The sequence below is a fragment of the Arachis ipaensis genome, chromosome B3, assembly GCF_059453495.1.
Source record: "Arachis ipaensis isolate K30076 ecotype BB chromosome B3, ASM5945349v1, whole genome shotgun sequence".
In the NCBI taxonomy this organism is placed as follows: Eukaryota; Viridiplantae; Streptophyta; class Magnoliopsida; order Fabales; family Fabaceae; genus Arachis; species Arachis ipaensis.
In genome coordinates this window covers 119,341,607-119,353,502 of record NC_142438.1, presented here as the reverse complement: position 1 = coordinate 119,353,502, position 11,896 = coordinate 119,341,607, and the positions used below count along the sequence as shown (strand labels likewise).

Sequence of the window (11,896 nt, the reverse complement as noted above, 5' to 3'; positions counted from 1 at the left end):
CATTTATGTGGAAATAATTTTTAGTTCAACACATTATTTAGTTGTAAATAATATAGAAATTTTTAGTGAATGCACAAGAAATATTCAAAGGATCACAAGTCTAGAACGTTAACTCACTCAACCAACAAAATATATTCAAATACATTTTGGATTTAAAAAATATATTAAAAATAAATTCAAATGTGACACAAAAATGACACAAAAACTCACTCAACCAACAAAATAAATTCAATATAAATTCAATACCACAAGCAGTATGATACAAAAATACATTATTTAGTTAAAAATGACAGGAATTTTTTATGAATAAATAAAAAATTTTTAAAGAATCACAAATCCAAAATCTTAACTACTCAACTAATAAAATAAATTCAAATATGTTTTGGATTCAAAAAATACATCAATTAGTTAAAAATAATATAAGAATGGCTAAACTTCTTATATATAAGTTCAATGCCACTCAATCAATTCAGCAAAAATGACACAAGAATCTTTGATGAATGACACAAAAAATCTTTAATAGACCACAAATTAAAAAAATTTATGATGATTTATAATTGATTAAGAAAGTTTTATATATCACAGTTAATAAATCCAAGTGCTGTTATTTTATACAATTCAAAATTTTTCTTCCTCTTTTTTTCATCTTATTTCACCTTCTCATAATTTTTTTTTTGTTTTACTATTTTAATAAAAATAAAAAAATAAATCAACCTTTAATAAGAATAAAAAAAAAATCAAAGGAAAAAAAATGCTGCAATAACACTGAGAGAAAGAGAAGGAGAAAAAACGTAGAAATAATAACAATAAAAAGAAAAAAATACGTGAATATGCAAAGTAATACGTGATACACGCACGTGTGAATAATTTTCCAGCCCCTCAAATCCTTGCCGCCTTCCTGGCCGGAACATGTGGTCCCCTCATCTCACTTTTATGTTCTAAAGCAGGTCCTTTTTAATATTTTTTTTTCTCGAATTATGCTATAATATTGCGAATTTGTTGAGTGTTTTTGCCACTTAGTTTCTGAATCCAAGCTGTTCTTTTAGTATGACTCTCAGGAATGCATTGCCCCGTTTGTTAGTGTGATCATCATCTTACTCAGTGGCTTAAGATTTTGTCCCATTTAACCCAAAATAAAAAAGGATTATGTAATTCACACCGGTGCCAACCGGCCCACTTATAGTCAAAATTAATCTCATCCGAGATAAAATATACAAAATAATTGGGGGGAAAATATCAGTACTGTATATCCTATCTCAAGGAAGGCTAAGGCGAATCCACCCAATGGAAATCCAATCCTCACAAAAATGCCATCACAAGAAACGCAGGCCCGTCTTCATCTATCTAGCAGACGACTTCTTTTCCAGGAGCCTTACCTTGTCAAGCAGCTCCTGTATTGTGTTTGATGCATCCTACAACATAACACAAATCTTGTAAGCCTCATCCAAAAATACCAGAATTCAACAAAGTCTGGATTGAACAGAGAAAGACAGTGGAACCTGCAGCTTCTTTCTCAAACTTTTTTCTTCAGCATCCCGTCGATCCCTCTCTTCTGAGAACACGTCGATTAGATTTTCTTGCTCCTTATTCAAGTCTTCAATCTTTTTTCCTGCATCACGAAGCTGATAACAAGATATTGTATGAAACACGCAATCAAGATTTTAAAAGGGCACCTCTCAAATATGTCCAACAGCTTCAGAAACGGAAAATCCATGTGCATCTTAAGAAAAAGTCAGTAATAATAATAATAATAATAATAATAACAACAACAACAAAGGTGGTCAGAATCCAACAAGCTTGATTTCAGACAGAATTACAAACATAAATCAATAAAGAAAAATCAGAATCCAAACCTGAGTTTCCAGAGCTTTACACCTCTCTTTCTCGTACTGCAGTGCCTCCAATACTTCTCCCAATATTTCTTCCTCCTTCTTCTCTAATCTTTAATCCGGAAAGTGAACAGATAGGAGAATAACGAGTTAATAAAGTCCAACATAGAAACCACAACATGGCAACATGCTATGAAAAGAAGGAAGTTAGACGCCTAAAATTACAATGTACCTTTTCTTCAACTCACGATTCTCTTCTCGCAACTTTTCCAGAGTAAGTGCACCGGAATCTGATACTGGATGTTCACCATCATTTACATCCTGTACCTGCGAAGTTCAACCCCTGAGGATCCATTCTTGAAATAAATATAAACCAGGAAGGAAAAAAATCAAGAGAATGAATCAAATGGAGAACCTTTAGCCTGGATACTCGTGCTGACCGCAAGCCTCTTCCACTAGATGGGATGTCCGGAAAACTTCCATTTTCTTTTTCAAATGATTTTTCAGCTAGAGATGTCCTCTGACTGCTCCCTTTTGCTTGTTTCTTGGGTACAACAGTAATTTCATCACTCTCATCCTCAGCAGATGACGATTGTCCAGATGAGCTTGGCATCCTTGACGTCGAGCTCTTGTAGGCACTATATTTTTCTGATTCTTTTCGGCTCCGTTTCTGATTTAATTGTGAATGTGGTTGGTCTGATGTCAATGGAGTTCCCTTGCCATTTGTGGCAGAATACTTCCTTTTTGAAGCTTCTGGGACAAAATCAGGTGATGCCTCTACAAAACAGGATTCATTCATAAAATATCACTAGGCTATTCAAACCAAAAAACAGAATGAATGTTACCCACAATGAACAATTGCCAACTATAATTATGATTGTGAATGAAACTAAAATAAAGCAAGGGATGAAGTCATACCTCTGTCAACTGAACTGTTGTTTTGTTTTCTAGTTCGATTGGAAACATAACCAATTTTATGGCAGTTAGTGGCCCTAAATAAAGTAGAAAATAAATTCAGTAAAACAAAAACAACTCATGCTTCAAGCAAGCTATATTATCATGAAAGAACCAATGGAACATCAAGAATCACCAGTAACTTTTCTGCATCTGTACCAATTTCGCTTCCAATCTAGATAAAACTAAAGTCCTCTCAAAGCCTTGTTTATCATGAGCAGGTTCAACAAAGTTGGCTTCTAAAACACCTGTAAATAGAAGTGAATCTTATCATGAATGAGAATAGTCAAGTTACTAAAAGGAGCTTAAGAAAGGGATAAAAATCCTACCTATGACCCCACGACCACCACTTCCTGCAGGATTCCACAGCCTCCAGAATGGCTGACAACCATGAAAAACGGCTATAAGAATAATTTCTAATGACCATATCTTCCCAAGTTAAAGTTCTAGATGATTGAACAAAACAAGGTATCAGAAGATATAAATTTGCTTTGCAATTGCAAACAGACATGCAAATTCATCTGGTCCAAATTTACACTTTATAGCTAGGACATGTTTTTCCCAGTTCAGAATGAACCCAAAAAATACTACAAATCAATTAACGTTGACAACAAACAGTACACAAGTCTGATGATTCTCTAGTAATAAAATGCCAATACCAGTCACTAACGACATTGCTTCTTGGCAATCACTAATTTTTTAACTACACATAAAAGTTTGACATTAATTTAAAACAAACAAATGTGAATTAAATTCAACATAAGCAAACTTCAACTGGAAAGTATATTTTGTTACCCGAGTAAATAGCCATTTCGCATCCTGAAAGATTACAATCTTCACAAAATGGACCTCAAAAAATACAAACAACAAAATGACTCCCCAAAGATATGCTCTATTTGACAAAATAAACCAAACGTATATAAATATATAAGTAAAATTGACTAAATGTCAGGTTTAATTTGACAAACAGAACATATCTTTGGGAGTCATTTTGTTATTTAAATTTTTTGGGATTCATTTTGCCAAAATCATGATCTTTCATGGGTCAAAATGGTTATTTACTGTTGTCATTGCAAAATCAAGTGGACATAGAATAATTGAAGCAGCAAAAGAATAATAAGGAGAGAAGGGGAAGGGAGTACTAGCTTTGCATGCAACATTACATTCATAGCCACCTCAGAAAAGATGAAAAAGATGTGTTTACCATGACAAACCCTACCTTAATGAGTCGATTCTTATGATAGACGTTGAACCCTGAAACATCAATATGATGAACTGCGTCCTTGACAAATCCAATAGTAACAATAGCAATCATCTGTTACAAGATCTAAATTTTAATTGCACTGATCCACAAGCAAGGAAGATTAAGCCTTAAACATTTTATGGAGATTTTACATTTGAATCCTTCGGGATCCCATCAATCCCAGCTTGTGGCCTGTATGTCACCTCCTGAGACAACATCATGTCATTCACTATATTGTGATGCACAATATCTTTCCCACGAAGAATAATTCGGAAGCCTGGAGGAAGCCTCAAATATAAAATTGAGGCATAACTCTAAATAGACAAAAAAAATAATGAGAAACATACTTAAACAAACACACAAACTTTAGATATGTAGACATCTATATTGAACGCTAAATGAACACTTCTTCATTTAATCAACGTCTAATCAATTTTCTCTTTTTAAGGCCTCAAGTGTCAACTTTCAAAAGTTTCAAATAATAAACATTGCTAGCAAACCATGATTGCAATATGCTGTGTTTCTAAAACAAATACGAACAACTTACCCTTAGAGAGTGCCTATAAGTTAAGAAGTGTCTTGAGTTGGGATACTCTTTAGCCATCTGTATGTTTTTCTCCTCTCTGTTTACGCCTCTGATTTGAATATCCTGAGACAAACCATAAGCATGTCAAAATTGTACGAAATATGTTCCAGAATAAAGTGGATCACTACTCTTTTTTGCTGTATGGGGGCAACAAAATATTGATTATCAGACATACATGTGGATCTGCATCAAAATCAAGCTCCAGCTCTCCTTGGTCATCCTCCCAAAGATTGTATATAATTACACGTGTGCCGTGATCCTTCATCAGATTGAACTACAAGTGTAACAGTAACGGCAAAAATTTAATCCACATACTCATAAAACTAGGCAAGATGCCCCAGTAAATGATGAGATGAAAGGATAAGATGAGCCCCCCCCCCCCCCCCCCCTCCTTTCCCCCTCTTTTTTTTTTCCCCTTTTTCCTGTCTCTATCTCACACACACACACACACACACACACGAGAGAGAATGTCATTACCTGACGAAGAAGATCTGTTTCACTTGAAAACGGTGACCAATGCACAATTGTTTCAACATTTTTATTCCAATCTTCAATAGAAGTCCGTAACATCTTATTCCATTCCCGTCCTCGTCTTTCATAGTCCAACTTTCAATAAGTAGGTATAACAACATTCAGAAGGGGGAAAAAGAAACAAAAGACAACGACGAAGTAGTCAAAGAACTCGAAACCAAAACCACTAACAATCAACAATCCCTCAGAACTTTAGAAGCAGCAAGGGTAAGGTCTCTTGTAATCTATTAATTAAGACTTGATAAAATTAAGATAAAAACAGTAAACAAAAGAAATTACCATGGGTACTACAATGTCTTCCTTCCCAGTACTCCTCAAAAATGTGTAAGACAGCAAGCCTATGCTTTGTGTAGCACTAGTAACAAAGATAGATCACCCAGTTAGAAATAGAGCATGACTTGTAACTAATGATGTAACTTGTATGTATAATAGCAGTAGACGTAGAAGGAAGACAAATTCAACTACTACTAGTGTAACTGACTTAGTGATACAGTCCAGGAAGCCTAATATACATGGTCTGCTCATCCCAGCAAAAATAAATCATCATAATCCAGGAAAAAAAGAACTGAAACTGACAACTACAAGTACTACTAACTGAGTGATAAACCAAGGCACCCAGAGCATGCTTCTCAAAATTACAGAAATTTCTTCCACCAATATGCAAATGATAAATATGCTTTTTATCCTTTAAGCTTTTGAAATTCTTCAAAATTACCCTCGTTGTTTAATTTGATTCAATTTTAGTCTCATCTACAAAATAAGTTTCAAATTTACTCCTATCAATAATTTTTTGAAGTAAACTGTTAGTCAATCTTTTTTTTCTTTTTATTTTTGAATTTTACCCTTAGTCACGTCATCCCAAAAATTAGGTACTAACTGTTGACCATCCAAAAATTTAACATAGGTGTAGAATTAGAACTTGTTTCAAATGTTGACAGTAAAATTGAATCAAATTAAACATTAGCAGTAGTTTTAAAGAATTTTGAAAACGTTAAAGACAAAAGTATACCTTACCGTAATCTACTAATCTTAGCTTATGAAATAAAACATGAATCTAATTTTCATGTACAGGGAGTGAAAAAGAATTTTACACAAACAACCAATTGTGTATTGCCACATCAACAAAAATTAACTAATTTTCAAACCCACTATATAAAAGTTAAAAAGGCATCTAAATGCATAAATCTGATTGGATGACCGTGTAAAACTCTCTATACTGTCAGTGCATCAAAATTAAACTCAAAAAACATTATCTCTTGATAACATAACATTCAACTGATATCATTTAAATGCTTGATCTCATCCACAACATGCAACCCAAATCAAACAAAAGCTAAAACATAAAATAATGATATTATCTTGATATGTTAGAGGACAATACAACTATCAAACAACTAGGTCATCGTTTTTCTTATCAATATGCATACATAGATCTTCAAGTGTTAACTAGGAAAAAAAATTATTGAATAAAACAATGAGACCGTCAAACAAACCTCTTCCCATCTTTGCCAGAGCAGCGAGAGAATACTATCACATCAGCCCCAAGCCTCATAGTACTTGTTTTAAAGCCATTTCCATCTATCACATGAACAACAAAGGATCAGTATACCGTCTGAAATGAAATCGTCATAAGATTTATACTCTTCCCAAAATGATGTTTACATTGCCCAATTGTATTTGCCATTTTGCTTTTCACTGAATACCCCAGTGACATGCATTGACGCATTTTATCCGGATCCATTCCACCACCATTATCTGGAAAAAGAATTAGCAATCCAACATTTGAGATTCCAAATAAAGAAAGAAAAAAGAAAGAAGGGAGAGATCAAAATGCTTCAATGCTTCTATTAGGAATACTCATAAGACATCCTTAAAATCATAGATGCAAAAGCTTTTAACACATATTTGTCACATTACAAATGGCTTTTACTTACTTTAAAAACCCCAAATGAACTTTTGGCAGAATAAAAATGATGCATAATATCCAACACATGTTCAGCAATTTTTCCGTGCTACTACTTTTCACTTTAGCAGAAGTACTTTTGACATAAAAGATTACTGTAACACTTGCTGAACGACTAAAATTAATTTTTGTTTTATCTTAACCAACCAAAAGTCAGTATTTAAAGTTACATCTAACATACTCCAACTCAAATACAATAAAGAGATGCACACCTTCAATCAGCAACATCCTGGTTCCATCTTTCTTATTTACAAGCATATCTACATTGACATATGTAGCGCCATTGCAAACCTAAAGTCAAATTCAAATAAGTAGGCCGGAAAAGGAATAATCACAACAAGTGCGTCATTATTCAAAACAAGTGAGGCATACCTCATCCAACGAGTTATCCAAAAGCTCAGCAAAAGCTGCATAAAAATATATTTATATAAGAATGCCTAGTAGTGATAAATATCCAAGAACCAAAGGGAAAAATTCTGAATTCACTGAATACATTTTTGTACCATGAAAATGATTAACCATTCAAACAAATTAACAGACATCTACAATTTACCTCCTAGAGCCCACTTATGACTTGTGGCATTAGAATGCAGAAACTTCGGATGAACTCTGACGTGGTCCATTCCAACTGCACATTTTTTAAGAAATATCATGTTATTATTTCTTTGTCAAAAATAAATAAAAAAATATATTAAAGAAAAACAAAGAGGTTAACCCAACGAACCTCAATTTCGAGGCTCAAACAATCTACACAACAGCTAAAAAATGAGTAAAAAAAGTCTACAAAATTTTAAAAGCAGTTTTCGGATTTATCCAGCGCATAATTAACAAACAGAATATTCACAATAAATACTTTATTGAGTTATGGGCTTATGACATGCAATTAATGTTAGTCAATTATTGTCAAAATTCAAGGGTATCAAATCAAACCTGATCCCATAATGACTGAGTTGAGGATAGGTTAATAAAATACCTACTTTGGAAAAGAACTGATTGCTGCCATAGTGAAACAAATAAATCAAAAACGATGATAGTTATACCTAATGGGAGGCATGGACCAAAAGTTCAACTCAGTAAAGCTTGTTTGTTCAAATAAACAATAGGTTATTAAAGTTACTGCTTTGCAAAAGAACTGATTGCTGCAATGCTGCTACAGTGAAACAAATAACTCCACAATACAGGTATACCTTACGGGAAACATGAATCAAAAGTTCAACTCAGTACATCTTGTTTGTTCAAAAACACAAACAATTTCAAGCTCATATTGAGCTTCATTATCTGATAGGTGCAAGCACAGCCAATGTAGTCCAACCTGTAAACTTGGCTTATTTGCAAGAGGAAGCAGTCTTGTAGAGAACTGCTAGGCATGAGTTTCAAATGCTAGACTTTGCTTGCCTCCTTTTCCTCCCTTAAAGGAAACATTACTCCCCTAAACATTCTCTCCCTCACCTCATCTTCAAGTAAGATCACACTTTTCTTTCCAAAATTGGGACACAATGTTTGGTACAGTTGTGTGCTTCACCATGTGATGGTTTGGCCTTCATAATTACCACAGAGCTATTGGAGTTGTCAATTTAACAGATGAAACTAATGGAGACTCTTGTATTCTCACACTATGGATAATAGAAGATGAGGGGAAAGGTAAGGATGGAAAGAAAATATTTTTTCTTGTTTTGGACTGTAAATATAAATTGGAACCGAGAGGAATCTACTACTCATTTTCTTCAAAAAGCCAAATTTTATTTAGTATGAGGGAAGCTAGAAATTGTAACTTATCTAAACAAGATAAAGGAATTGTATTATGTTCTCTTATTAATCACCCAAACAAAGAATAGGAGACCTCCAACATAGTCCTCCTCTTCCTTTTCTAGTCCAATGCTGCTAATCCATTCCTTTTCAATCAACTCAACTTTTTCATTTTTTTTTTATTTTTTATTTTTTCATCTTTAAGAAAAGGTAATCAAGCTAAAGTACAATGTATCTTTTTATACACAAATAAGATTCAATATTGTTTCATAGCAATAGTAGCTAATCATTTAATTGGGTGATTAAGTCAAAAAAGAAACCACAACTATATAACTGAACTTATTAAACGGATTTGCCTGAGGACTACAGTCAATTCTATCATGCTTACATGCACATAAGCCATAAGGACCCCCCACCATCCCCAAAGAAAACTATCTTAACTCTAATACAACAATATAACTTCACCTTGCTAAAAGTACAACATGGTGAAGGTTTTAGGATTTAAGGCTTTAAATAGAGAGCATTAAAATAAAAATATAAATCTTAAATTTCCAAAGGAAATTAATTAACAACAAAGAGTAATAAATGCTATTTTTAACTATTAGGAATCCTGAAGGTAAAACACTTGACGTTCTGCATTCCAAGTTCATAACTGCAGAACTGATGCAATCTTAAGAATTGAAAGGCATATCCAGAGGAGAAACATTTTAAGGAAGAAGATTGCATCTGTTAACCAAGATAAAATGAACTCCCATCTCTCCCAAAGTCAACTCATAACATGAAATCTAGAAGTTTATATCACAAAAATCTCAGCATTAAGGTTTCCCTCCATCAAAATCTCCAGTCTCATCTATACCTCAAAATTGTAATGTTATGCCCGGTAAAATGGCATCTTTTGCTAAACAAAGAAATTGTAACTGTAATATGATATAAATCAGAAAAAGTAATATCATCTAATATCACATGGCCATAAAAAAACCAGGGTTTGAAATTAGAAAGCAGCGATAAAACCCTAACAGAAAAACAGATGCGTTATACGCACCGGTTGAAGATGATTCGAAGCTGCTGGAAGGAGCACCGTCGAAATCACCGGCTTTCCAAAACTGCCTGCTTCCCCTAGTAGTCGGCGCCACGCTGGTGCTCGTGGTCCCGTTCAGATGCGCCGAAGAAGAAGCCCCCTGCGGCGCCGGTAACGACAGCACCGCAGGGGATGGCGATAAGGGCGGAGGGAGAGGGCTCAAAAATCCAAGGGGAAGAACCTCTCCATCGTCATTCATCTTGCGCCTCTTGGTCGGACTCCCTCCTCCGGGCGAAATGGTGCTTTCTACTACCCCGGCGACCAAACCATCCAAATCCGGCTCCGAATCGGAATCGCTGCTGCTACTGAGTTGAATAACTGCGGAGCCAGGAGGAATGGGTGAAACGGCACCAGTTCGGGTCCTCCCTGGGGGCACATTGGGAACATCGCCGGTGAGTTCCTGTTTGACGCATGCATCCATCTCTCCAAAGAAGCGAAAAATAGAAAGTGGCGATGCAATATTCAGCAAGATTCAACAACGCCTATGCACGAATATGCTCGAAGAAAAGAAAAGAAAGAAAGAAAGAATAAGAACGATTGAAGAAATGCGAAGGTTTACAAACTGAGAAGAGAATTTCGTGAATGAAAAGGGTCAGAGGAAGACAACAGAGGAGAGGGGGGAAAGTAAAATAGAAAATAGAAATAGAAAGGGGCAAGTCAAGAGTCCAGAAGAATGAAAAATGAAAAACGCGACTTTCTAATATGTTAATTCACTTTATTGTTTATTTTTTTAATATATTTTTCATTATTATGGAATTTATATCGTTCGGGAAGACTCTACAGTCTACTGTGTTTGCTCTGGAGGGAAAACAGCGTTTTGTTTTTGAAAGGTCATGGGAGTTTTAAAAAAAATTGTATTCGTGCCACTTTTAGATAGACGCGTTCCACCGTAAAGTTAATGAAATATTTGTACAATAGACTATTTATTTGGTTTAATATAAGTTAAAAATAAACATTAATCATTCAAGTATTATTGTATCAGGGATAATAAACATCTAATATCTTACTGAATCGAACATCTAATTTAAAATACTTAAAACTGATCACACAAATACACCTTTATTATTCTAAAATAAGTATATGTGAACAACTTTAAATAAACATTCGATATTTTAATTTTAATTTGAAATTAACTCCCATTATATGCATTGTACGACACATATATTGGCTCCCTATACTTTCTATTACATTAAGGGCCCATTTGAATAGGTTCATAAGTAACTTTTTTTTAACTTTTAACTTATGAAAAGGTGTAGTATTAATGTCTGGTACAATTTTCAAAACAAAATTACAACTTTTTAAAAAGCTATTTTTGTGCTTAAGGAGAAGTTAAAAAAAATTGACTTCTCTCATAATAAAAAGTTTTTTATCACTTTTCTCTTAAAATAAGTACTTTTAGAACTAAAAAATCAAACACAAAATAATTTATTTATAAGATACTTTTAATATAAGTATTTATTGTTTAAACTATTTCTTCAAAAGTAATTTAATTAAGTTGTTAACCCAAATGGGGCCTAAAAGCCTTGATATTTTGGGTTCGAGTCACATATCTTTCCAAATTTTTAAGTGGGAGTATGTACTCCTCATCTAGCGCCCGACGCTCTGTTAGGGTTTTACTGCGCCGCCTCCATGGTTACACATTTCTTTGTCTTTTCTTTGTCAAACCCTTTTCCATCTTTTTCTACTTTCTTTTCTTAGTTTCTTTTCCACTTAACTCCCTAATTTTCGTTTTCTCTCCTAATTCATTCCTCTTTTAATTCATTCCGTTTTTTTATTCACTCATTCCATATATCTTAATTCTCTTTGGAATCATTGAATACCAATTCTGATTTTCTCTACACCATGGGCAACAAATCAGAGACTCAGAACCCTCATATAATTGCTATAACGGTGGAGGGTGTCAGCCTTCAAGTGGCACCCAAAGAAATATGAAACTGCTCTCGTGGAATTGTCAGGGTTTGGGGAG

The 11,896-nt window shown here is 34.1% G+C and overlaps 1 protein-coding gene across 3 annotated transcripts; it reads right to left on the bottom strand.

The window, feature by feature from the left end:
* Positions 1–1,103: 1,103 nt before the first annotated feature.
* LOC107630839 (protein MICRORCHIDIA 7) lies at positions 1,104–10,621 on the bottom strand. Of its 3 annotated transcripts, none has more exons than XR_015907275.1 (20): positions 9,895–10,621; positions 7,660–7,734; positions 7,479–7,513; positions 7,319–7,397; positions 6,806–6,898; positions 6,637–6,721; positions 5,423–5,498; positions 5,090–5,218; positions 4,788–4,886; positions 4,574–4,675; positions 4,179–4,340; positions 4,003–4,098; positions 3,113–3,164; positions 2,920–3,031; positions 2,748–2,821; positions 2,245–2,606; positions 2,062–2,156; positions 1,854–1,941; positions 1,500–1,609; positions 1,104–1,412 (listed from the first exon to the last, which is right to left on the bottom strand). XR_015907275.1 is itself a non-coding variant. In XM_088508458.1 (20 exons), the coding sequence occupies exons 1-20, from the start codon at positions 10,349–10,351 to the stop codon at positions 1,341–1,343; spliced, it is 2,466 nt and encodes an 821-aa protein (XP_088364584.1). In that variant the 5' UTR covers positions 10,352–10,621; the 3' UTR covers positions 1,104–1,340. The 3 variants fall into 3 exon arrangements, 2 of the variants coding, with proteins under 2 accessions (XP_088364584.1, XP_088364585.1); XM_088508458.1 differs by having other exon boundaries at positions 1,500–1,622; XM_088508459.1 differs by having other exon boundaries at positions 1,500–1,622; positions 2,062–2,150.
* Between the last annotated feature and the right edge of the window lie 1,275 nt (positions 10,622–11,896).